The following is a 25,249-nucleotide window of genomic DNA, read 5'->3' on the forward strand; positions in this document are numbered from 1 at the left end:
AGCGGGTAGGTGGGCGGGGCCAGCCGGGCTCTGCGCGAGGAGGCGGGGCGAGGCCAGGTCGGCTTCGGGGGGAGGGGGCGGGGTCCTGCAAGTGGCGGGTTTGGAGGGAAGGGGAGGGTTCAGGCCACCCTCTGAGGGTGGGTGATGGGCGGGGACGGGGCAGGGTCAGGGCCCAGCAGGCCGCCCCGTTAGGTTCCCGGTGCCTCTGGCAAATCCAATTCAAAACTGCCCGCCCTGGGAAGCGCCCCAGACGGGATGCTTCCCCTGCGCCCCACACCTCCAGCAGGTGCCTCCATCACACTCAGTGTTCCCTGCACCCGTCTGTCTAGCGGGGTTGTGACTCCTGTGAATGGGGACAAGGCTGACCCCTTCTGGGTCGCGGAAGCCCAGCCCAGGGGCTGGTACCCAGAGGGGTGGGCTATGGGGCTACGAGTGGAATGAGGCCGATGGCAGGCGAGTGACAAGCTGAGGCAGGGGCTGACCCAGGGTCAGGGGCCCTGAGTGAAGCTGGGAGCTACCTTCAGTGTCATCTCGCCCACGAAGATGGCCGTAAAGATGTAGTTGGACACGGTGAGAAAGATGCGTTCCTGAAAGCATTGGGAGATACCATGGGCCCAGGGGCTCCCAGAGCTGCCTGGCCACTGGCCAGCATCTGCTTTGGCCAAGGTGCGTAGAGAAGAGGCTGCCACTTCTCAGTTCACAGAGGCTTTCCCCGCTCCAAAGGCAAACTCCCAGTTCCACCTCCCCCAAGGGCAAACTCCCTGTCCCGCCTCCCCCATGGTGGGAGGTCTCCCTGCCCCCCTCAGCCCTGGCAAGCTGTCCCTTGGCCTGGCCCCTGCCCTGCCCAAAGGCTAGAGCCACTCACAGTGCTGCCAGCCTCGATCTGAGGCCGCTCCAAGGCGATGGTGATGCAGTTGAGAAAGATGAAGGCCAGGACAACGTAGTCGAAGAGCTTGTGGGCAATAATGGTCTGACACAGGACCCGGAACCTGGGCAGGGTGGGTGGGGGCCGCCTGAGCGTCAGCTGCCTCCCACCCTGGCCAGAAGGAAGGCAGAGGGCCCAGGCAGAAGTGCAGACCAGGCTGGCCTCAAGGAAGCAACCCCTATCCTCTCCTTTGGCCACATGGCAGGTGCTGACTCTACACCTGCTCAGGGTGCCCACCTGGCGCCACCTCCTCTGACCACACACGCACACCATGAGGTCACCCACCTTGCCCTGGCACTCAAGGCTTAGCCCAGATCCCTGAGCCTCTCAGGAGGATACCACGTTGCCTGGTACCCTCTGCTTCTGCCCCAGGCCTTCCCTCAGTCTGCTCCCTGCCCCTGCACCAGGCTCCTCCTCTTCACAGCCCCTGATGTGCCTACTGGATTACCACCTGCCTCCACAGCCCAGCACAAAGGCCTCCTCCTCCAGGAAGCCTTCTGATGTCCCCTGAGATGCAAGCCATACAGGCTACTTGAGGATGGTTCAACCTGGTGCCCAGCACAGGGATGGCCTAGACTAGACGAGAGCCCAGGAGAGCCTGGCCACCAACATCTGTCTTGCCTAAAGTTCTCGCCTAGCCCAGGGGACCCCTGCTCCCCAGGGATCTTGGAAGCCAAGGCTATCTCCTCCCTGACCTCCTCCAGCCAATCCTCCTCCCCAAATCCATCTTCACCCAGCAGCCCTCAGGAGGCTGCACTCTCCCCTGGAGACCTCCACCTCTGGGCCAGGAGGGTCCGCTGTGGTCTGGGAGAGCACCACCAATGGCCTTGCCTGGCTCGCAGAGATCCGTCCCTCCCACGTCACCCCTACTCTAACCCTCACCCCAGGCCTGGCCCCGCCCACCTGTTCTCGGGAGAGAAGAGGTAGACAGACCAGTCTTCGCGGACCTCGCACCAGTCGGGCTTATAGACGTCGATCATCTTGCGGACGCGGAAGCACAGGGTCTGGCAAAAGGAGGATGGAGCGCCGGGGGTTAGCGATGCGCCGGGCTGCCGGTCTCCGCCCATGCGGCCATCCCGCCAGCTGGGGTCGCAGGGTCACCTCCGAACTCTCTGCCCCCCGGGGTCAGCCAGGGAGGGCTTCTCTCTCAGGAGCGGGCCCAGCTCAGGGGTGGGCAGTTCTGGCCCCGCTCCTCCTGCCTCGCACCTGAAGCCCTAGCCGCTCCGGCCACGCCCCGGCCATGCCCCCCGTGGGCCCGCCCGCTGGGGCCCCGCCTCCTGTGGCCGCACCCCCTTCTTTCCTATCCCGCTGCACCAGGTCCCCTTCGGCCCGGTCCCCACTCACGTAGTCGATCTCCTCCTCATCCTCCCCGCGATCCCGGCGGTCGCCCATCTTGGTGAAGACGTCCTTGGCGATGCTGGGCATCCTGCCATTGCAGTCCTCATGCCCGGGGGCCGGGCCCGCCGCCCTCCAAGCGGCCCGGGGGTGGGCGCCCACGGTGGGCACCAGCTCGGCCAGGTCCACCGAGTCTCTGGTGTCAAGGGACAGTGTCCGGCGGTGGTGGCGGTGGCGGTGTGCCAGATGGGGCCCGTGATGAGCGTGGTGGGCGTGCGGGGCGTGAGGGGCGTGCAGGGGTGCGGGCCGTGGCAGCCCCTCGTCCCCGGCAACCTCGCAGACCCGGGCGCCGCCGCCGCGCTCCGCGGAGAGCAGGGACTCATGCTCGGCCGACGGCGGCTTGTGCTTGAGGCTATTCCAGCTGGAGCGGCGGCTGGCCCAGGCCCCGCTGCGGCCCCACGGCCCGTAGTAGGAGCTCCGGGAGCTGGACTGGGAGGAATTCCCGCTCGGGTCAGCGCCCCACAGGCACACCCATGGGTGGGGCACCAGGTGCCCAAAGGCAGCCTGCACCCCCACTGTGGCTCTAAGAGGGTCACTCGCCTGGCCAGCGGGTGACGGAATGGATCCTAGAACTCCTCTCCCTGTCCCACCTCACTCCATCCACATCCATGAGGACATGGGGGCACGTCCACCTAGAGGTTATATCCCCTTCTGCCACCTCACTTCCCTTGAGGAAGGTACAGCAAGTTAGGGCCATCTTCCCATTTTACAGGTAAGGAAACTGAGGCTCAGAGAAGGGCAGTAATTTGCTCATTGTCACACAGCTTGGAGGTGGCAGAAGCTGGATTCAAAGCCCAGCTCTTTTTACCCTACACATTGCTGCTGAGATGAAAAGCCAGTTTTCTGCACCAGACCCCACTGGCACTGGGCATTCATTCATTCCTTATTGCCAGGTCCCGCTCTGGCACTGGCACCCAGGAATGCAACAGATATGGCCCCTGCCTGACTTTGGCTGGGCACCAGAGTCTGAGGCTGGACTGGCAGGTACCTCTCTTCAGGGCCCCTCCACACGTACCCCAGCAGGAAGTGCCCATCCAGAGCTCCCCACAAGGACTCACCAGGGAGCGCTGATCATAGCTCATCCTCCCCAGAGACATGACGCTGCTCTTTCGGGAGCCCAGGGCCACCAGCATAGGGTCCGGCTGCAGTGAGAGTCGGGGGGCAGGTCCCGCAGCCCCAGCAGGACCTAGGTGCCCACCCAGCGGGAGACTGGGGTCCAGGTGCCCATTGGGGGTCATGGGGATTGGAAAGAGCTTGGGATCTGGAGGAGTGAGATGGAGACAGAGGGAGGGACAGATGGCAGACAGAAGGACAGAACAAGAGCAAGGGAGCCACGAGACAAACAAACAAGGAAGGAGCAGAAATGGAGAGCTTTTCTGAGGAGGCTTCCTCTACCAGGAAGTCTTCCTGGTTGCACCCCATCACAGTGCCTCCCCTCTGCCCCACCTGTAGGGCTCTCAACTTTATTTAGGTATGTGTGGACCCCTTGCCTTCTGTGCTCAGGACCAGCCTGGCACCTCACTCCCATGCCCACAATGGGAAACAAGGCAGGGACTGTCCGCCCTGGTTACCAAGAAAGACACTGGGCTAGGGTTGGGGGATGCTTGTTCCAGGATGCCTGGTAGTGCCAGGCGAGACCAGAACCTGGGCCTCGACCTAAGGCCCTGAGGCTCTAACCAAGGGGCCCTGGTGTGTGGAGGGATGCGGTAGGCTGCGGCTACCCCTGTGCCTAGAATCCCAGGGGTCCATGGACGTCACCGACCTCTTTTTGAGATTTCACATTTTTTCCAATTATGAACATAAACAACAAACCATAGAAAAGTAGCAGTCCCTGAGCCTGGACTTGAGGGCAAGTCAGACGCTGTCCCCTCTGCCCACCTGGATCTGTGGGGAAGGATCTTGGCCCTCTAGGTGACAAGTGAGGGCCTGTTTACCTCCGCTGCTGTCCAGGCCTTCCTGGAGCTTGTCAAATTCCTCCATATTGGATGAGCTCTGGTCGTCGTCCGAGTAGGAGCGATTGGCGTCACCCTGGGAGAGCATCCCTCATGTTAAAATGCCGGTGAGCCCAGCTCCTCCCTTTCCAGCTCCCTCCTGAATTTTTCTACAGGTGTTTCCGCCACCATTTTACAGATGGGAAAACTGAGGGTTGGAAAAGGGAAACGAGATGCTAACAAGAACCTAGGCCACAACCCTACATCTGCCTGACTGCAAGTATCCCAAGAGCCTCAGAGAACGGAGGGGGCAGGGCCCAGAGTCCCTAATCTTGGGGGATTTCGAATCTCAGAGATGGAGAAACCTAGTCCTACATCCCTGGGGGAGAGCAGAGATGGCAGATGCAGTTTCCATTTGCATGCTTCCTATGATGAAGAGCTCACCACCTCATCAGCAACCCCCTCCTTTGGGAACAGGTTGCCTGCTAGAAGTTTGAATCGCAGCCCTCCCCCATCCAGGCCACCTCTCCCTCGCCCAGTCTTTTGCAGGCCCTGTGGGGGTGCTTCCTCTGCCAAGACCACAGTCACCTCCGCCTGGAAGCCCTCCACCAGGATGGCCACCAGCAGGTTGAAGAGCACATAGTTGCCGAAGGTCATGAGGGCGACAAAGTAGAGGGAGGCCCAGGGGGAGGTGGAGGCCATGCCGTTGTAGAGCACGACGTTCCAGTCCTCCTGGGTGAGGATCTGTTGGGGAGACACAGTTAGCCCTGGGGTACCCCTAGTCCAGGGCTAGGCTCTCCAGGGAGGCACGGGGGCTGTCAGTCCCGCCCCTCCAAGGACTACTGTCCCATCGCTTCCCCAGCACATATGGACACACAGCGGCCACTCACCTGGAACACGGTGACGATGGCCCACAGCAGGGAGTCGAAGTTCTTCCTGTCAGGGACCGTGTCTCCAGTGTCCGTGCGGAGGCTGAACTTGCAGCCAAAAATGTGCATCCCAAGGATGCTGGGGAAAGGGTGGACGAGGCTCATCAGACTCACACGCAGCAAACTGCCCACCCACCTTGTTTCATTCCCAGTCAACTCAGTAAAACGCGGGCAGGGGGAGGCGGGGCAGCGTGGGTCCCATTTTACAGAGGTGAACACTGAGGCTCAGGGGGTCATGCTTGCTGAAAGCCACAGGGGACTGAGGGACGGTGTCAGCCTTCACACCCAGGTCCAGGTGGCTTTGTCCAGAGAAGCACAGCGGACCACATCCCCCAGGCTCCCGCCCACAGCCCTAGCAGGCCCTGAGGTATGGCCCCCAGCAGGGCAGGCTCACCTGAAGATGAAGATGAAAAGCATGAGCAGCATGCAGAAGGTGGCCACATTATCCATGGTCTTCATGAGCACCACGAGCTGGCGCCGCAGGGCAGGCATGAAGCGCACCAGCTTCAGCACGCGCAGCAGCCGGAAGGTCCGCAGCACCGACAGCCCACCGTCCGCCTGCCCCACTATCTCCCAGATGCTGTGGCCCCACAGGGCAGGCCCAGGGTGCAGGTAGGAGGGAGCAGTAGGAGGCCGGGGGGGAGAGGAAGACAGAGGGAGAAGGGAAAACAGAGAGTCAGAGCTTCCGTTCATCCATCCATCTGACAAATATGTTGGATGCTGCTCCACGCAGCTAATCAGGGGCTCTTCACCTGGAGTCCATGGACCACCACCCCCACAAGAAATCTCTGGCTAGAATCCAGGAGCTCCGTGGATGTCACTGTCCTCTTTATGAGATTTAATGTGTCTTTTGGTTATGAATGTAAACAGGAAGCCACAGAGAATTAGCAGTACCTATGGCATTGTGGCAATCAAAGTAACTGATGTCTTCATGTCATGTGACAGCCAATGCAGCTGTTTCCCAATATTATTTATGCCCATCCCTTCCTTGGAATGATAGCAGTCACAGACCCGCTGCTAGATCGTGCTATTTAACTTTGCATAAATATGTTGCTAAATCACAAATGTTTGACTATTTCGATCATTGTTTCAGTGCAACGGGTTTCCACTGCCATCCTATGTCCTTTATATAGTGGCTGGGGTCTTCACATTAAATCCCGCCCCCTCCCCCCCAAGCCACTCTGCTGCCCGGGGGGAGGGTGGAGGAGTACCTGATGATGACAATGATGCTATCGAAGATGTTGTAGGGGTTACGCAGGTAGTCGAAGAGCCCAAATGCCGCCAGCTTCAGGATCATCTCCAGGGCAAACATGCTGGTGAAGACCACGTTGCAGATCTCCAGGATGTTGGTCAGCTCCTCTGGCTGTGGGGCATTGGGGTGGGGAATGGAGACCCGGTCAGACCAGAGGGCAGCAGTGGATCCCCTCTGGACACCCACCCTGGCTGTGTGGCCTGGTGGGTCGGTATCCTCACCACAGCTCAGTCTCCCCACTGCTGCGTGTACAAGGCCCTGAGGGCCTCTCATCTCTGCTACCTCAGGGTCCTGAGAGGTCTGCTGAGATGGTAAGACTTGGGGGACCCCACAGGGCTGACCTTCCACAAATTTGGAAATGAGGCTTGTAGTGCACCACGAGGGAAGTGTTCTGATACCCATTTCACAGATGAGGAAACTGAGGCTTGGAGGCCAGCCTGAGATCACACGGCTAAGATGCAGAGCAAGACAGGAAAGCAGGACAGGCGTCGCCAGAAACTCCTTGTTTGCCCAAGACCCTAACCCGTTTAGTGAGCACTTACCACATGCCAGGAACTGTTCTATATATTTTACAGGCATCACTTCACTTAGTCTCTCATAAGAACCCATCTGCAGGCAGGCAAGGATGCGGGTTTACAGGACACCAGTCCCTTGCCTGAGGCTGCAGAGCTAACAAGTGGTGGGGCCAGGATTTGAACCCAGGCAGCCTGGCTCCAAGACTCCTGCCCTTAACCCCTGTTCATGCAGAACTTCTCTCTCCCCTTCCCAGCACTGGCCGTCTCAGGACCAAGGGTGGCTGGGGACATCATGCCCCATGAAAGGAGGATGGACACAATGTACCTGCTGCATGCCAGGCACAGTCCTGCACACACAGCACCCGTGGTGGCTCTCAGCACACCCGACAGCTCTCAGAGGAGGACATTCAGACCCGGGGAGGTAAGAGGACCTGCCCAAAGCCACTGGGTGGTCAGAGGGAGACTAACTCCTGCCGCAGCAGCCGCAGAGCCTCCCTCTGCTCCCAGAGCTGTTTACTCCCGGTTTTTAACTGATGTTCTGCAAATGGTATTGTTCAAAGAACCCCAGTATTTAAAGCAGGCCACACTAGAGGCCACGATTGGCGGCAGTGGGGGAAGTTAGAGGGGTCCGGGCTTGGTTTGGACATTAAGTGGCTGTGCGGTCCTGGGAGAGTCGCTTCCCCACTACTCTGGAGTTTAGTTTCCTTATCCATAAAACTAGAGGATCGAGTGAATGAACTAATTCATCCAAACCTCTCCTCTAAGGCTCCTAGGAGGTCCAGCCCCTTCACTCCCCACCACAGCTTCCCCGGGACTGCTGAAGTGTCTGGTGTGTGCTCACGGTGGTGCCAGGTCATCCCTGCCTGAATCACAGAGACGGGAAGCACCGTTGTTGAGACCTGATTTGACGCCCAACACAAGTTAGCCTCTCCGTTTCACAGATGGAGACACTGAGGCTGGGAAAACTGGGAGGGGGAATGACTTGTTCAGAGCCATCCAGCAAGGACGTGGCAGGGCAAGGCAGGGGACTGAACCAAGCTGGACTCCAAACTGCTCTCCCATTACACCACACAGGGACCACAGCCGAATTCATTCATTCATTCACTCATTCATTCATTCATTCATTCATTCATTCATTCATTCCTGCATGGCCAAACTGCTCTCCTATTACACCACACAGGGACTGCAGCCAAATTCATTCATTCATTCATTCATTCCTGCATGGCCAAACTGCTCTCCCATTACACCACACGGGGACCGCAGCCGAATTCATTCATTCATTCATTCATTCATTCATTCATTCCTGCATGACCAAACTGCTCTCCCATTACACCACACGGGGACCACAGCCGAATTCATTCATTCATTCATTCATTCATTCCTGCATGGCTGCCACAGATTTGAATGATATGATGTGCTGGGCTCATGCACCAGGGTGGGCAGTGGTGAGGGAGTCAGGGCACTGTCCCTGCCTTTGAGAAGCTCATGTTCTGGGGGCAAAGCCCAGTAAACCAAGTTAACAAACCAAGCTGGTGTGTGCTGATGACAGGAAAGCAGAGGGTGGCTAGGGGAGCAGTGCTAGTGGGGTCAGGAGGCAGCGACATCTCAGCAGAGACCTAAAAGCTAAGAGAGAGCGGTGGCAGGGAGCAGAGAAGGTTGTGCAGGCAGAGGGCCCAACGGGCTGGGAGGTGGGAGAGCAGAGGACCGAAAGCAGGAGCCCTCTCCATCAGCAACAGGGAGCTGCAAGGACCTGACTCTGACTCCATGTGGGTTAAAAGGAAGATGAAAAAAAAATAACCCAAGCACCAGCTTCCAGCCTGGTGCCTGGGAAAACTAGCAAAACTGCCAGCTCCTCTCAAGCCCAGATGAAAGGAGAAGGCCCATTTCCATCTGTAATTACATCTGACTCAAGAAGTCGTCCCAAAAGAGGAGTGGGACCCTGAGAGGGACCCTCGGTGGGGAGGGCTGAGGCCCAGCGCCCCTGGCTGAGCCAGGGTCCAGATGCTGCTCAGAGCCAGCAATTTGCCAGCCCAATAAGCGATGTCCGTGGAGATGAAAGCTGTAGATGCTGACACTCCGTGATGATGACCAGCTGGCTCTGGCCACACGCGCCACACACGCACTCCCACCGGGGATGCGGGGAGCCACTGCCATCCAAAAGGTCACCCCGCGCCTTCTCCTCCCTCACAACAGATGTTTCTCCATTCAGCGCACCTGTTAATCTTTTTCTAATGGACCATCCATCACTCCTGCAAGCATTTCTCTGGGACAGAGACACACAGATGAAAATAGACACAGCAAGTGGGAGCCCAAGGAGGAGGGGACGTAGAGAGGAAGGGGCGGAGATGGACATAGACAGACAGACAGACAGACAGATACAGACAAGGGAGTGAGGGGCAAACGTGGGGCATGGAGAGACGGAGACATAGAGGAAAGCAGAGACACGGACGTGAAGAAGGACCAGGACGACGAAGCAGTGACACCATGGGAATCATAGATATGGCCAGAAAGAGACACAAAAAGAGCAGGCAGACAGACAGTCGGACAGACAGACAGATGGCAGAAAGGTTGCTGGAGGTGGCGAAGAGCACCCAGTGAAGGCGGAGGTGCTGAAGGGCTGAAAACCAGGTTTAGCTGGAGGCAGGAGGTAGGGGGCAGCAGCGGGAGCCTGCAAGTCCCTGCCTGACGCAGATTCAGGTGGCACCAGGCTGCCCAGCCTCTGCCGTTGCTGTAGGGGTAGATAAGGGTGTGCAGAAGTCAGCTGGCCACCGGGAAGCCCTCCAGCCCAGCGCCATCCCCATCATCATAATGGCAGCTAGCATTGATGAGGCCCCTCCCATGGGCCGGGTGTGCTGAGCACGCCCCAGGCATTATCTCCTCTCAACCTCACGCCTATATTGTCCCCATTTTACAGACAGGGAGCCTGAGACTCAAAGAGAACTGACTGCCCAGGGTCATGGCCAGGCTGTGTTGAAGTCAGATCTCAAACCTAGGTCTCCTCCCTCTGGCCACATCGCCACCTCCATGGTCCAGGTGCCTTCACCGGCCCCGCTTTTCTGGTGAGGCCCCAGTTCAGCACAGATGTGTCATTTGCTTGCAAGCCTTTCTGGGCTCCTCATTGCCCTAAGGATAAAACCGGCTCCAAGGTCCTCCTGAATGAATAGCCCTCCTGGCCTCCTGCACCGTCTGCACTGCCCCTTGTACACATCCTTCTCGAGGACTTGGGGTCCTTTGGGGGGATAACTATGTTCCTGGTCCCTCTCCCTCTGTCTCACTGATGAACTCCTAGTCATCCTTCAGGATCTGTCATCAGTGCCATCACCTCCAGGAAGCCTTCTGTGACTGCTGTCCATGTTGGTGTCTCTCTCCCTTGTGCCCCTATAGAGCTGGAATGTCAGCCACTAAGCCACTCCATCCTTCACTTCCCAGAGTCACCCCAGACCTGGGTTGGCAGTGACTTGACACGTCAGGGGCTGCTGAAGGGAGAATAAAGCCAGCTTCGATCCAGCCACCGATTCAGAGGCCTTGAATGCAGTCCCCTGGGAGCTGGGGCCAGTAACTATAGCCTGGCCTGGGGTCAGCCCTACCCAGGAGGCTCCCCACACCCTGCCCTGCTGCCCATGCTCCCCAACCCTCTGTTTTTTGTTCTCCAACTTGGTGGTTAGCCTCCAGCTCCAGGACATGGGGCTGCAGGGCAGCCCTGCCCAGCTTAGGAGGAGTCAGGGCCTGCACAGGTGTGTGCAGGAGAGAGAGAAGCTGAGACAGACGCTGCTCCTACGAGCAATGCCTTCCTCCAGTTCAACTGTCCACAGCTGACCTCAACCTCTGGGAGCCCGGCTCTGTCGCTGCTCACCCTGGCACTTTGGGCAAGCCATCTACCTTACTGGGCCTCGGTTTCCCCATCTGCTTGGTGGGGATAAGATGCTCCCCCAGTCTGCCCCACAAGGCTGCTGGAGGATCACACCAGGAAGAACAGTGATGCAATGACAGCGGTGACGATGAAGGAATCAGGCCTCCCTGGAGAAGCCTGGCCACCCCGGCTGACCTGTCCCACCTGCCCGTCACACAGCCTGGGCTACCCAGAGGTGGGAATTTCAGCCCCATTTCACCACTTCATGAGTCACACACAGACCCCTGCCTGGCCGACCCCCACCTCACCCATCCCCTCCTTCTAGGCCAGGCCCTGCAAGAAACAGCATCTGCTGCCATGAGGAACCTCGATGAGTAAGCTGTTCTCTGGGTAATGCCCCCATGATTCCAGCAGCAGTGGCCACCCTAAAGGCTTGAGTGCCTGCAATCTAACCTGTCATTCGAGCACCCTGTGACCAGGCCCAGGGTCACTCTGCTCCACTTCACAGATGTCACACCCTTGCCTCCTGCCCCTCAGTGTCACAGAGCTCCCTGCCAGCCAGAATGGGGTATAGGGCAAGGCCTCCCATGCTGCCTCCCCTGTAGAGAAGGGCTGAGGGAGTTCACCCACCCTCTCCTTCTCTCCTTCTCTCCCTGCACCCCCCTTGGAAGCCCTGGGCCACCTCTCTCTGCGAGCACCACCTCAGACAGGGCTGCTCAGAATAAACATGGGGGTGGAGCATTTCCCGCAGAGCAGTGTCTGGGAGCCAAGGGAGTCGAGCAAAAATACCAGCGGGCCCACTGTCAAGCCCTGCGCAGAGCCTGGGCAACCATGGCTGCCACTGGAGCTGCTTTATGAAGGACATTTCAGAGACTCATCCTCCTCCTCAATGTTACTTTAATTAATTTTTTGAGGCTCCAGACAGAGGATGGTAAACGCACCCCGGGGTGGTGGTGTGAGGCTCAGACAAGACTCTGAAGCAGTGACTCATCAATGAGCACCTACTAAGTACCAGGTTCTCAATGCAGTCGACCCCCTTAGCCACCGTGTGGGGGGATCCGTGCACCCACAATGCAGTCAACCCTCTTAGCCACTGTGTGGGGGGATCCGTGCACCCATTTACAGATGGGAGATGCCAGGTGAGGAAGGCAAGTGATACACTCCAGGCCACCCTGCCAGTCAACAGCAGAACCAGGATTGGTTTGTTTGGCTGATGTGGAATTTTTTGTTTGTTCTGATATAGGGTCTTGCTCTGTTGTCCAGGCTGGAATACAGTGGCAAGATCACCAATCACTGTAGCCTCAAATTCCTGGATTCAAGCAAACCTCCCACCACCTCAGCCTCCCAAGTAGATGGGACTACAGACATGCACCACCACACTTGGTTAATTTTTTTATTTTTTGTAGAAACGGGGTCCTACTCTGTTGCCCAAGCTGGTCTTGAACTCCTGGGCTCAAGTGATTCTCTTGCCACGGCCTCCCAAAGTGCTGGGATTACAGGCATGAGCCACCAAGCCCGGCCAGAACCAGGACTGAAACCCAAACGTTGTATGATCTATTTGCCTCCCTGAGCAGCAGCCTTCCAAGGGTACGAGAGGGGTGAGGTAATAATCCCTGCCTTGAGGGCGGCTGGACTCACTGGCACCATGCTGGCACAGGGCCTGGCCTGCAGCACACGCTCCGTAAATCGTGGCCTGTCCCTATGAGGGAAAGACACCTGCTTAGTAGATGAGGAAATCAGGTGTTCCCTGTGACCAGACAGGAGACGCACAGTGGGAACAGCGTTTCTCATCTCTCAGCCTGGTCAGGGAGCCACGTGAAGCCTGCTGCTCCCAGAAGAGGCTCCACCTGGCTGGGCGCAGTGGCTCACGCCCGTAATCCCAGCACTTTGGGAGGTTGAGGCAGGCAGATCACCCGAGGTCAGGAGTTCAAGACCAGCCTGGCCAACGTGACAAAACCCTGTCTCTACTAAAAATTAGCTGGGAGGGGTGGCACACGCCTGGAGAATTGCTTGAACCCAGGAGGCGGAGGTTGCAGTGAAGCCAGATCACACCACTGCACTCCAGCCTAGATGACACAGTGAGACTCCATCTCAAAAAAAAAAAAAAATGGCTCTACCAGATTCGAGGTTAGAAACCATGTTCAAACAAATGTGGCAGAAGGAGGGAGGCAGGACAGGCCAGAGAGGCAGATCCTGAGGAAGCTTGGACAGGGACCATGGCCTGGCCTGAGGCTGGACCTGCCCTGGCCGTGGTGTTGATGTGGATGGGGTGGGTGAAAAGGCAGGGACCAGCTGTACCCTGGCAAAGAGGCCTCTGCAAACAGCCCTGATGTGTAACATCTGCCATTTTCCATGGTGTAAACACTCCCTCCACGGCCAATTTCAAGCGCCCAACTCTTTCATCACTGGCTTGCAAAATTCCCGAGCGTCTGGAAATTGGCCCTCACCAGCTGGCTCGAGCGAGCCCCTGGCAAGGACAGTGCCAGGGCTTGAGTGTAGCAGAGCTGTGCAGGCCCCCTCGATGCTGCCCCACTTGGAGACTGGAGCAAGCCCTACAGTACTCACTCCCTGTGGGGCTTTCGGCAGGAATGCTGCTCCTCTGCAGGCCTGGGCCAGGCACTGGCCAGAGGCAGGACTCCAAGCAAGGGGGTCCTGGGGCCCCTGTCTCACCAGCTTTCCCCCTGCAGAGAGCCCTCCCGCCAGCCCTCCCCAGAGACCTTTTTAATTAAGCCAGAATGGCTGGCAAACCAGCAGCTCCAAATAGAGTGTCAAGGCAGCCCCGGGGGTCCCATTTAAGTAAATTGAATGGAGCCTGTGCTTGGTGAGCTAACGAAGAGGGAGGTGCAAGTGCGACTCCATGGGGTGCGGCATGCAGGGCCTCCGCAGAAGGAAGGCCGCAGGGAAGCAAAGAGAACGTCGAAATCCCCAGCCCACCCAGAGCGTCAGTCTTGCCGCAGAAAGAAGTGGGTTCAAACCTGGCCCCCAGCTGGCGGCGGGACCTCGGGCCAGTGACATCCCCCCCGTTGGGCCTCAGGGTCGCCAGCTACTAGGTGGGATCCTTCGCATAGCTGGGGAGTGGGTTCAGGGAGCCACCCCATCCAGGGACTGGTGGATGGCAGGAGCCGGAAAATGGTGTTTTTCCAAATGGGGCAGGACCAGACCTGCCATCCAGGCTGTCATCCCTGGGTGGTGCCTGTGGACTGAGGCATCCGTGCTAACCCCACTGCCCCTCCCTCCCGCATCCCCACGGAGGCCCTGCTCTCCTCACACACACATCATCCCCCAGCTCCCACCACCTCCCTGAAGCTGTCCCCTCCCCTGTGTACTATCCCTGGAGCCAGCCAGCCCCATGATGGCCCAGGGGCCTGGGGCACACTGTTCAGCTCAGCACCCACTCCTCCTTGTCCTCCCTGCTCCCAGCACACAGGAGGGACATGCAGAGAGGACACACAGGACAACCACGGGGCCACTCGCCCTCAGCGCCATGGGGCTATATGGGGTGGAGTCACTGGAGAGGACAGGACACCCTGGCCTGGTGAAGGGACGTTGTGATAGAGACAAAGGCCTTGAGGGTAGTGGAAAGGTCTGGATTTTGTCCTGAGGGCAATGAGGAGCAACAGAAGTTTTGAGGCAGGGAAGAGCCCAACCAGACTGGCCCTCTGGGAAAATCACCCCAGCTGTTTGGGGGAGAATGGACAGAAGGGCCCAGGTGGCCAGGCTTGGTGGCATGCGCCTGTAGTCCCAGCTACTTGGGAGGCTGAAGAGGCAGTATTGCTTGATCGTGCCACTGCACTCCAGCCTGGGCAGCAGAGCAAGACCCTGTCTCTCTTTTTTTTTTGTTAATTTTTTTTTTTAAAGAAGAAAACAGAAGGGCTCAGGTGGAGAGGTGAATAGAAGTCAGATTTGCAGGGACTGGCAGGGGATGCGCTGTGGTTGCCTTGGTGTCCAGGCCGAGCAGCTCAGGAGGAAAAGAGTCCCAGAGAGGCCCAGTCCTAGCCAGCTTCACTCGTTCACTCATCATTCATTCAGCAGACACCCCAGCCTTTCCCTCCTCTGAGCTTGGCCCTGGCTGGGCAGTAAGGTCGCATGGATGTACTGGACCCAGCTCAGCCCAGCACTTCTCAGGGGACAGATACACAAACCGAGGCACATGCATGGGGCTGCCCAGGCCTGGCCAGGGTCCTGGGGCCCTCACACCTCCCCTGCGGGCCCAGCCTGGCTGCGCTGCACTGGCCTGCTCGTGGTGCTCGATGCCCATGCTGACGGTGTTGACCAGGATGGCCATCATGATGCCCCGGTTGAAGTACTTGCTGTCCACGATGCCGCGCAGCTTGGCTCGCGTCTCCCGCCACACGTCCCCGCACAGCCAGACCGCCCCATCCGCCTGCTCCTCCTCCTCCTCCTCCTTCCCCAGTTCCGAGGAGGCTCCGTCCTCGCTGCTCCGGGTCCCGTCCCCATCTGCCTCGTCCTCGCCACCAGCAGAGCTCCCGGAGCCCGAACCCTCCTGGCCCGAGTCGGTGCTGCCCAGGCCTGAGGGCCGCCGGCCGGCCTCATGTTGGCAGCAAGGGCAGCTGGCGGGGTCAGAGGCCAGCGTGGCGGGGATGGGCTGCACCAGGGTGTGGGGCGTCGCGTCCAGGGGGCTATGTTGCGGGCACAGCTCTGAAAAGCAAATGGGAGGGGTGTAGAGTTGTTGCCCACACCAGGTCCAATCCACCCGGGGACACATCTGAGTGCGTTCGGCTCCCAGGCCCACAGGTCTGCCTGGAACCAGCTGACCCAGCCTGGAAGGGCGGGGCGCCCCCGGGGAAGCGGCTGCAGCTCTCTGAGCTTTGTCCACCCCTGTTGCAGATGTGGGGGCAGGAACGCCCACCATGCAGGCTATAGGAGGATTATCTCCCTTAAGGCACATGATGGGCCCAGCACGGTGCAGGGCACGTGTCCATGCTGACCGGCCATCCCTCCTGGCCCAGGCCCTCGGTCAGCACAGGACAGACTCAGAGCCCCAGTCACGCAGCTTGGGAACTAAATGTGATTCTGAAAGAGCCAGGCCAATGTGGGGGCGGGCCCCCTCAGAGGAGGCCACGGTGGCCTTGGTGTTCTCAAGTTTCCTGTCCGTACAGCAGGTGGGGAGTGAGGAGGGGAGGTTTGTTTCCCAGGGAGGGGAGGAGGCATGGAGCCCTGGGGCAGGGGCGGACCCTCACTCCAGAAGCCCCTGGGACTTCCCTCCACACAAGGGGTGGAGGTGGGGGCAGCGGGCAGCAAGGCCCGCTGGGAAGAGGGAACTTCATTCCTTTGCTGCCCCAGAATCACAGGAGAAGCCTGGGCTGGCCCTGGACTGCGTTCTGTGATCTGTGAACCATCTCAAAGGGGTGGCAGAGAGGCCTTTCTCTGCCTGGTTTAATTTCTTCTTTGTGTTTTCCTGTGTATTCCTAGAATAAACACATTTTGCTTGTGTAAGCCAAAAAAGTAACATGAAAGGGAAAGAAAAGCATGTCACACCTGCCCTTCATTTCCACACTTGCCTCCAGCTGCCTCCCAAGCCCCAAATAAGCACCCCTGACTCGTTCCCACCTCTGGAGCCGGAGCAGGCAGCCAGGAGCCCAGCGGCCAGTCCCACCTCACCCCGGAGGACAGGCCAACGCCCTTCCCTGACTCATCCCGCCTCTGGAGCCGGAGCAGGCAGCCAGGAGCCCAGCGGCCAGTCCCACCTCACCCCGGAGGACAGGCCAACGCCCTGCCCTGACTCATCCCGCCTCTGGAGCCGGAGCAGGCAGCCAGGAGCCCAGCGGCCAGTCCCATCTCACCCCGAAGGACAGGCCAAAGCCCTTCCCCGCGCCGGCTCACTGCTCCCACCTGGACATGGGGCGGCTGCCAACTCTCATTTTCCAGGGCAGAGGGGAGGCGCAGGGGCAAGGGGGCACAGGTGCCAGGAGAGGGGGCTAGGCGGCCGCGGGAAGCCTGTTGGAGTGAACGCTTCTCCCCCACGTCCTCCAGCAACACCGGTGCCAGCCTTGCCTGGCCCCGGCTCCTGTATCCGCATGCCGGGCCTGCCCACGGGCCACCTGGGGCCTCCTCCAAGCCCACGCCTGGACGGCTGGCACCCAAGGATGGGTGGGCGGCAGCTCTGAGCGTGCATTCTTCTGCTCGCCTCCCAAGAATCGATTCCCAGACCATGAAGGCTGGAAGGACTGGGCTTTCCAGAGCAGGGTCTGGGGTGGCTGACTCCCGCTGCTGACGCTGAGTGCTGGGGGCCCCTGTCCTCACTTTACAGGCAGGAGACAGGCCTGCAGAGTCCCGCGTCTGCTCAAGCACAGTCCCCGTGCCTGCTGACTTCCTTCTCGGCGCCAACTGGGAGAAGTGGCACTGGGGCTGGGGGCTGGGGGCTGGGGGCAGGGCCCACCTCTGTGGCCCTGGCTTGCCTCTTCCCGAGTGATCATTTCCAGGGGAGGCAGGCCCCTGCAAAGCCTGGCAATGCCGGCTTCTGAGATGCTCCCTTCATCTCCCTGACCCTTAGTCTTCCCATCTGAAAAGTGGGGATAATATTACTATCTGCTCCTTTCTCAGGACTGTTTCCTGGAACAGATGAGGCAACCAACAGGGCAGCCCCTTCCAAGCCTAACAGCATAACCTTGGCCAGGGGCAGTGGCTCATGCCTGTAATCCCAGCACTTTGGGAGGCCAAGGCGGGAGGATCACATGAGCCCAAGAGTTTGAGACCAGCCTGGGCAACACAGGGAGACCTGTCTTTACAAAAAAAAAAAAATTAAAAATTAGCCGGGCATGGGGGGGCACGCCTATAGTCCCAGCTACTCTGAAGGCTGACGCAGCAGGATGGCTTAAGTCTAGGAGATCGAGGTTGCAGTAAGCTGTGTTGGTGTCACTATACTCCCTCGGTGACCCCGTCTCAACAACAACAACAACAAAAAACAAAAGTGTAACTCCCACAGCCCCAGGGCAAGCACAGAGCACAGGGTGGCATGAGTCCCCAACATGCCACAGCTTTGAGGGGGCAGACCCACAGCCCCTTTGTGCCAGGCACCCAGGGTCATTGCTCGGGTGTGCTGGAAAGCAGGGGACAGCAGAAGGAACCCAGAGAAGGGAGAGATGTGGGCTGCAGCGGGGGAAGAATTTGAGCTTCCCAAGACTGAGGACAGACACTTGTTCATTCCTCTCAAGTGTGGCTCCCGGGGCAGAGCTGCTGTCTCCACACACACAGGGATCGAATGCCTCCAGGGAAAGGCTGAGTTCCACCCAGCACCAGGCCCAGTCCAGTACAGACTCTGACAGGTGCCAGGAGAGGGCAGGCAGAGATGGGGACACAGCTCCCTGGGGGCTGTGAAGGAAACACTTGAGCACAAAGTGAAGACCTGGAATGTGGAGGCTGCTGGGCCTGCTGGACGTGCTAGAAAGGAGCGACACTTGGCATGCAGTGCCTGAGTGCCGTGTCGGATGCAGGGCCACTTACTGTAGTGCCGGGGCTCCTTGGCATGGGGCCCAGGTTTGGCGGGCGCCGGGGCCTCCGGGCCCAGAGCCTGGCGCCGGCTCTGCAGGGCCTGGTAGAGGCCCAGGGCGCGGCGCTTGGCCTTGCGCAGGATGTGGCAGACATACTGGAAGATCTCCTCGTAGCAGTCGCCAGGCTCGGCGTAGCTGGCCACCGTACTGGAGGACAGGTAGCGCTGCCGCTGTTCCAGCATCAGCCGGTGCTCCCGTTGCTTGGTCTCCGAGAACTGGGTCGCTATGACAACGAGGCACAGGTTGATCATGAAGAAGGAGCCCACCTGTGACCAACGGGAGGAGAGGATAGGGACAGGGACACGGATGGAGGGGACAGAGGGGTGAGAGAGGCAGTCATGGGGTGGGGACAGCAGGGAGACATGGGGAGAGGGAGGCAGAGGGAGATGGGGAGATGGGGAGATGGAGACAGAGATGGAGATGCAGGTACAGAGGCAGAAATTAAGCAAGGAGGAGGGGCAGGGACCAACCAGAGACACAGGCCAGAGTAGGGGTAGGTAGAAAGAGACAGCGAGGTACACAGACACAATGACAAAGAAAATGAGACAGGCTCAGAGAGGACAGACACAAGGGAGGGGAGATGCAGGGGATGAGTGGAGACAGGGAAAGAGGCAGGAGAGGTGGAGGGGCCCAGAGAGACACAGGCACAGACACAGATGGGGACAGGAAAAGATCGCTGAGGCCTCGCTCCAGGAGAAGGCGACGGCCTAGGCAGCTCCCCAGGCCCGACTGGGATCTGCTTCAAAGCCCAGCTCCCCTCACACCCCTAGGCCCTGGCCTGGCCCCCATCCGCCTGGGACATCTGCACTGAGCCCAGGGAGGGAGGCCACAGCCCGTTTCGGCTTTCCCAGGCCCTGAGTCCTTGCCCAGCCCTGCCTTCTCTCTGGCCAGAATCTGGCCTCAGCTGGGACCCCAGACGAGAAAAGAGAAGGTCCCTCGGGGTTTTCATGTGGCTTTATTTGTGCTTACAGGAAATGGAGGGGGAGAGGCTGCCCCGGTTGGCACTGGGGATCCCATCTCCTCATGGCCTGATGGCTCCAGGAGTGGGGCTCCTCTCCAGTTTCCAGGCTTTCAGGGCACAGCCCCCTCCCCAGCATTTGCTGAGCCTGGGAGTGAACTTGGCTGCCAGCCAGCCAGAGCAGATAGCTTTCATCCCCCTCGGAGGTGCCTGCCAGGAGGCTCTCCCCGGCTGCAGCCTCATCAACGACGATTGAGGAGCTAGGGTCTGGGAGGGTTACTGGCCCAGAGGACTCTGGGAAAATCCCCTGCCTATCGGGTAAGAAGATGGCCTCCCATCCTTGTCTCAGTCACCTCGTCCACAAGCACTTCCTGGGGAGCTGCCCTGCACCAGGCCTGTGTGAGGGTCGCAGGAAGAGAGGGCTGGGCCCTGCCCTCTGGGACCACACATTTGTCAGGCTCCTACCCGCCTCTGCCTCTGCAGCTGCTGCCCTGGGCGACCCAGGCAGGCCTCCATCCCCTCCCGGCCTCCACTTCCCCATCTGTAAAACAGAAGGCTCAGACCTGATGAGCCAAGAACTTTTCAAGTCAGAAGGAGGCTGGGTGCGGTGGCTCATGCCTGTAATCCCAACACTTTGGAAGGCCGAAGTGGGTGATTCACTTGAAGTCAGGAGTTCGAGACCAGCCTGGCTAACATGGTGAAACCCCGTCTCTACTAAAAATACAAAAATTAGCCGGGCGTGGTGGTGTGTACCTGTAATCCCAGCTACTCAGGAAGCTGAGGTAGGAGAATCACTTGAACCCGGAAGGCAGAGGTTGCAGTGAGCCGAGATCAGGCCATTGCACTCCAGCCTGGGCAACAAGAGCAAGACTCCGTCTTAAAAAAAAAAAAAAAAAAAAAAAGACAAGAAAGAAAGAGCACTGGGGGCCCGGGGCCGTGGCTCACGCCTGTAATCCCAGTTCTTTGGGAAGCCAAAGCAGGAGGATCACTTGAGTCCAGGAGTTTGAGATCAGCCTAAGAAACATAGCAAGACCCTGTCTCAAAAAAAAATTTAAAAATTAGCCAGGCATGGTGCTGCGTGCCCATAGTCCCAGCTACTCAGGAGGCTGAGGGGGGACGATCGCTTGAGCCCAGGAGATCAAGGCTGCAGTGAGCTATGATTGCACCACAGCACTTCAGCCTGGGCGACAGAGCCAGACCTTGTCTCTAAAATAAAATAAAAATAATAAAAATTAAAATGTAAAGGAGTACTAGAGCCTGGGCTTGAAGGTCAAGTACCCCTCACCTTTCTGGGGTTCAGGGTCCTCACGGGAGGTGACCCTGCAGGTGACATAGAAGCACATTTGTCCTGACTTTGCTTTGTGAACCCTTCCCAGCGCCTGGAAAAATTCAGCCCTTTCAGCCTCTTGCCAGCACTCCTTGTCCTGTGACAGGGCCGCCTGAGACCCGACAGCAGCAGCCACAATAGTAGCAGATTGTCCTGTGACAGGGCTGCCTGAGACCCGACAGCAGCAGCCGTAATAGTAGCAGAGCACATGTACTGAGCACTCACTGTGTGCCAAGGGCATGCAGGCTTCAGGCTCTGTCTCACCTAACCCTCCTGAGAGCCCAGGAGCAAGGTGCTGTCACTGTCCCCCATTTCACAATGAGCTTGGGGAGCATTGCGCTTTACCCCATCCGCACCCTTAGCCACCCTGAACCCCACAGCAAGAGCAGCTGGAGCATCCTCTAGCCCCTCCTGGGAACCGGAGTCTCCTCCTGCAACCTCAGTGGCTTGTGGCTCCCACACTGCAGTATCCCGACCAGCTTCAGGGGCTCTGTGAGCCACCCCCGCCCAAGAGGCTCTTTCCCTGCTGACCTCCTGAGTCTTTACGGCTCAATTCTGGCATCACCTCCTCCAAGAAGCCTCCCACCTCCCCATCCCTCCTCCAGGCTGGATTGGGAGCCTTCTCTGGGCTCCCTTCTATCATGGCGCCTAAGATGCTGTATGTCACTGACTGCTGTCAGCCCATCTTCTCACGAGACTGTGAGCGCCTTGAGGACAGGGGCTGAGCCTTACTCACTGCTCTGTTCCTAGCACTTGGCTCAGGGCCTGGTACAGTGTGGGCTTCCTGAATGTTCTAGTGAATGAGTATGCAAGGCCATGGATGGCAATGCTGAATATCTGGTCCCTCTCCTTTTATCTGGGGCATCTCCTCTAGGTCCAAGGCTCCAGCCTCCCCAAGAAAGCACTGGAGCTTAGACAACAGCAGGTGTCTCCGGTCACCTGCCGGTCTGGCCTGGGTCCCCAGGTCAAGGTCCTGCCAGCCCAGGATGGGACACTGCCCTGGAGGGTCAAGTGTGCCCTCTCCCACCACCAGGAAGCCAGAGAACCCAGCCTCGCAACAGCAGGATTCAGCAGCGGCTCCTGGGAGTCAATCACCTTGACATTTTGGGGACTGTGCTGTGCTGAAGCTGCAGTCAGGCATGACGAGGTGGATGAGCTCACCCTGGGGAGACTGTGTGGGGGTGCAGGCAAGAGGGGCTGGCCAGGAAGAGGCAGGTGGGCCCACCTCCATCTCCAGGTTACCCCAACAAGGCAGGGCTGCCCAAGAGATGGGAGTCCCTCTGAGAATTTCAGGGAGTTCCACCAGATCACCATCAGGCGACCTCCCTCCAAACCCTGCTCAGTCTCCAGGCATCTTGTCTTCCCTGTCCAGGAAAACAGGCATGAGCTGGAAGCCCTTCTGAAGCTTCCAGTCTGAGGCTACACCTCGGGCTCAGGTCATGCAAAGAGTGTATCCCAGAGATACAACGCAGAGAGACAGGAGCAGAGCATCGGTGGGGAAGTAAGTGCCCAGACATGAGAAATGACAGCAATTGAAGGTGATGGATGCTTCCGACAGCCACCCCTGAAGAGCCCCTTCAATCACCTGCTGCCCAGTGGTGCTGAGAAACAGCCCCTCCTGCTCCCTCATCTCGGCTCGCCTCGCTCTGAGGGGCTCCCTGGGGATTCCCAAAGACCCTCCCTCCTCAGGTTCTGAGCGCGCCTAGGAGCCCAGGCTCCCTGACACTTACTATGATAAGCAGGATGAAGTAGATGAAGTTGTAGAAGGAGTGAGCATCCATCACATAGTACATGATCTCCACCCAGCCTTCCAGAGTGATCACCTGCCGCGCGCAGGAGAGAGAAAGAGAGGGCTGGCCCATCAGAAAGCCCGTAGCCCGGGCAGCACCCCACACAGAGGCCCTACTGTGTGCCAGAACGCATCACACGTGCTGCCTCGAGTCCCTCTCACAGGGGCTGGACAAGGCACATCACATTATACAGGTGAGGAAACTGAGGCTCAGCGAGGGGAAGGCACTTGCCCACTATCGCATAGCCAGGAAGGGGTGGAGCCAGGATTTGAACCTTGGTCCTTCCGATCTACCACACCAGCGGGAGGGCTGGAAAAGCAGGGAGCCTGCCCCTGCTCCAGCTTATCAGCTGGGCTACCCACCCTCTTTGAGCCTCAGCTGCTGCTTCTGTACGTGGGGAGCCCACCTGGCAGGGCTGGGGTGCAGCTCGGTGGAGCCTGGTGGTATGCACTGTGATGAGGCTGGTGTGACTCTGTCACCACCCACCCCACCCCGACTCCTTCCCAGACTGGGGGATGGAGCAGCCTTGGGAAAGACAAACTGTAGGTCCTTGCTGGCTTCTGGCAAATGCACAGAGTGGGACCCCCAGAGCAGCCACCCACTCTCCTGTGCAGACAGTTCCAAAACACAGTTGTTGCCGTCACCTCACACCCTGCAGCTCTGAACAAATGATCCTGACGCTCCCCCAGAGCAAAGTGCCTAGGGCAGCGGAGGGCAGTGCAGGGCAGCACAGGGCAGTGGAGGCAGCGCAGGGCAGCAGAGGCAGCAGAGTTCGGCCCTCCCACCACTCCCTCAGGGAATTCCCAGCTCCCCCGTCTGCTCCTGCCCCTTCTTTCCCAGGACAGCAGAAAGGTAACCTCTACTCAGCACTCTCTGCACACAGGGCTGGCTGCCCTGAGAGCGCCATCTGCTTTATTCTTAACAGCCACCCAAGGTGAGGGGGGCTGTTACTACCCCATTTTAAAGATGAGAAAACTGAGGCACAGAGAGGCCAAGCAATACACCCAAGGTCCACTGCCCTAGTTCCTTCCCTACACAAACCGCAGCCTATCCTCTGCAGACTGTAGGCTGACAGGACAGTCAGTGCAGTGGGGCCATGCAACAAGCGCTTTGCACACCATGAGGCTAGCGCTGCTTTGTGAATGTGTGTGTATTATGTGCACTGGGTGACAAGGCGAGAAACATTTCTTACTGACTCCAGATTAGCTACTTGGCACTCCCTGCACCAGAATTTTGCTCAGGCTGTCCCCACCGGGAATGTCCTCCTACCCCATGATCCTGGCCTTGGTCAGCCAATCCCTCCAACAGAGCTTGAATCCTGCCTCTCCTCTCTGAACAGCCCTCCCTGCTGGGATCCATATGGCCCAAGGCAACCTGGGGCTCTGCAAAGAGCTCAGGCTTTGGGGTCACCCAGAGCTGAGTTAAGATCCTAGTTTTGCAATTTAATACATCATCTGTGGTCAATTAGCTTGCTTCCTTTCTTTGAACCTTGGGTTCTCTGTCTATAAAATGGGCACGATAATGCCTATTCTGCCAGCAAGCTGGGCAGGTTTCAGTGAGATAGGGGGTGGCAAATGCCTAGCACAGAGCCCTGCCCACCAGGCAGAGCTGCCCACTCTAGGACCAGGTTGGCCCCAGGCCTGAGCAGCCTCACCTGGAAGATGACAATCCAAGCGTAACCAATGTTGTCAAAGTTGATGGCACCCTTGTGGGGGTTGGCGCTGCCCGTGCGGCACACATTGTAGTAACGGTTCCAGTTGACACAGAGGCCGCTGGCGTTGAGGTCCTGGCGCCCCGCCCCAAAGTCATAGACGTCGTCCTTGGACAGGCAGCACTCACGGCCCTGCTCCTTGAGCGGAGGGATCTCATGGCAGCCCATGATCCCATTGTCCCCCGACAGGGAGCAGATGAAGGGCATCTCATCGTCCTCCTCCGGCTGGTAGTATGGGGGCAAGGCCACATCCCCTTGTCTGTCCACAGGCGAGGGTGGGTAAAAGAGGGAAAGGGGAGGGGTCACTGCCAGGAGGATCAGGAAGGGAGAGGCCATACAGCATGGCAGGATGGCCCAGAAGGCCTTGTCACTGCTTCAGGCCTTGGCACATGCTGTTCCCCTGTGTGGTCACCATTCCCCACCTCTGTTATGGCCAAGAAAACCCCCACTGACCCACTGTGGTCCCCTCCTCTGGGGAGCCTCACTGTGCCTTGCACACACCTTCATTATGGCTCCTGGGGGAGATGCCCCCAACTCCCCTGGGAGGCTGGACATTTCAGCATCCCCAGGCCACACACACTGTTGGGTTCACACAGACAGAGCAGATGCTCAATAAACAAGCACTGGCTTTTACCAATCCAGCAGATGAGGGGTAAATCCTCCATCTGCTCCACCCACTTGCATCTAAGTGATCCTGGGCAGATCACCTCCTCTCTCTGGACTTTGTTTCTTTTTTTTTTTTTTTTAGACCAAGTCTTCCTCTGTCACCCAAGCTGGGGTGCAGTGGTGAGATCTTGGCTCACCGTAACCTCCGCCTCCCTGGTTCAAGCAATTCTTCTGTCTCAGCCTCCTGAGTAGATGGGACTATAGGTGCATGCCACCACACCTGGCTAATTTTTGTATTTTTAGTAGAGACAAGGTTTCACCATATTGGTCAGGATGTTCTCAAACTCCTGATCTCAGGTGATCCACCCAGCTCAGCCTCCCAAAGTGGTGGGATTACAGGCATGAGCCACCGAGCCCAGCTGCCCCTCTCTGGACTTTGATTTCCTTATCTATAAAACAGACAACAATCCCTACTCTGACCATCCAGAAGGGTTAATCTATGCTTCACTGCAATCCTAATCAAAATCCCAACATTTTGGCCTGTGGAGC

General features: G+C 58.5%; 1 protein-coding gene across 1 annotated transcript in view; it reads right to left on the reverse strand.

The window, feature by feature from the left end:
- The window catches only part of CACNA1I (calcium voltage-gated channel subunit alpha1 I), a 134,277-nt gene that overhangs the window by 26,013 nt on the left and 83,015 nt on the right, over window positions 1-25,249 (reverse strand). The window contains 16 exon segments of the mRNA XM_077949557.1: window positions 519-587; window positions 866-989; window positions 1,829-1,929; window positions 2,270-2,749; window positions 3,379-3,581; window positions 4,255-4,348; window positions 4,840-4,995; window positions 5,142-5,259; window positions 5,575-5,760; window positions 6,392-6,543; window positions 15,032-15,456; window positions 17,217-17,288; window positions 17,291-17,320; window positions 18,262-18,574; window positions 22,324-22,416; window positions 24,038-24,353. Of these exon segments, the coding sequence (XP_077805683.1) occupies window positions 519-587; window positions 866-989; window positions 1,829-1,929; window positions 2,270-2,749; window positions 3,379-3,581; window positions 4,255-4,348; window positions 4,840-4,995; window positions 5,142-5,259; window positions 5,575-5,760; window positions 6,392-6,543; window positions 15,032-15,456; window positions 17,217-17,288; window positions 17,291-17,320; window positions 18,262-18,574; window positions 22,324-22,416; window positions 24,038-24,353 (2,932 nt within the window).

This window comes from Macaca mulatta, chromosome 10 (genome assembly GCF_049350105.2).
Source record: "Macaca mulatta isolate MMU2019108-1 chromosome 10, T2T-MMU8v2.0, whole genome shotgun sequence".
Lineage (NCBI taxonomy): Eukaryota > Metazoa > Chordata > Mammalia > Primates > Cercopithecidae > Macaca > Macaca mulatta.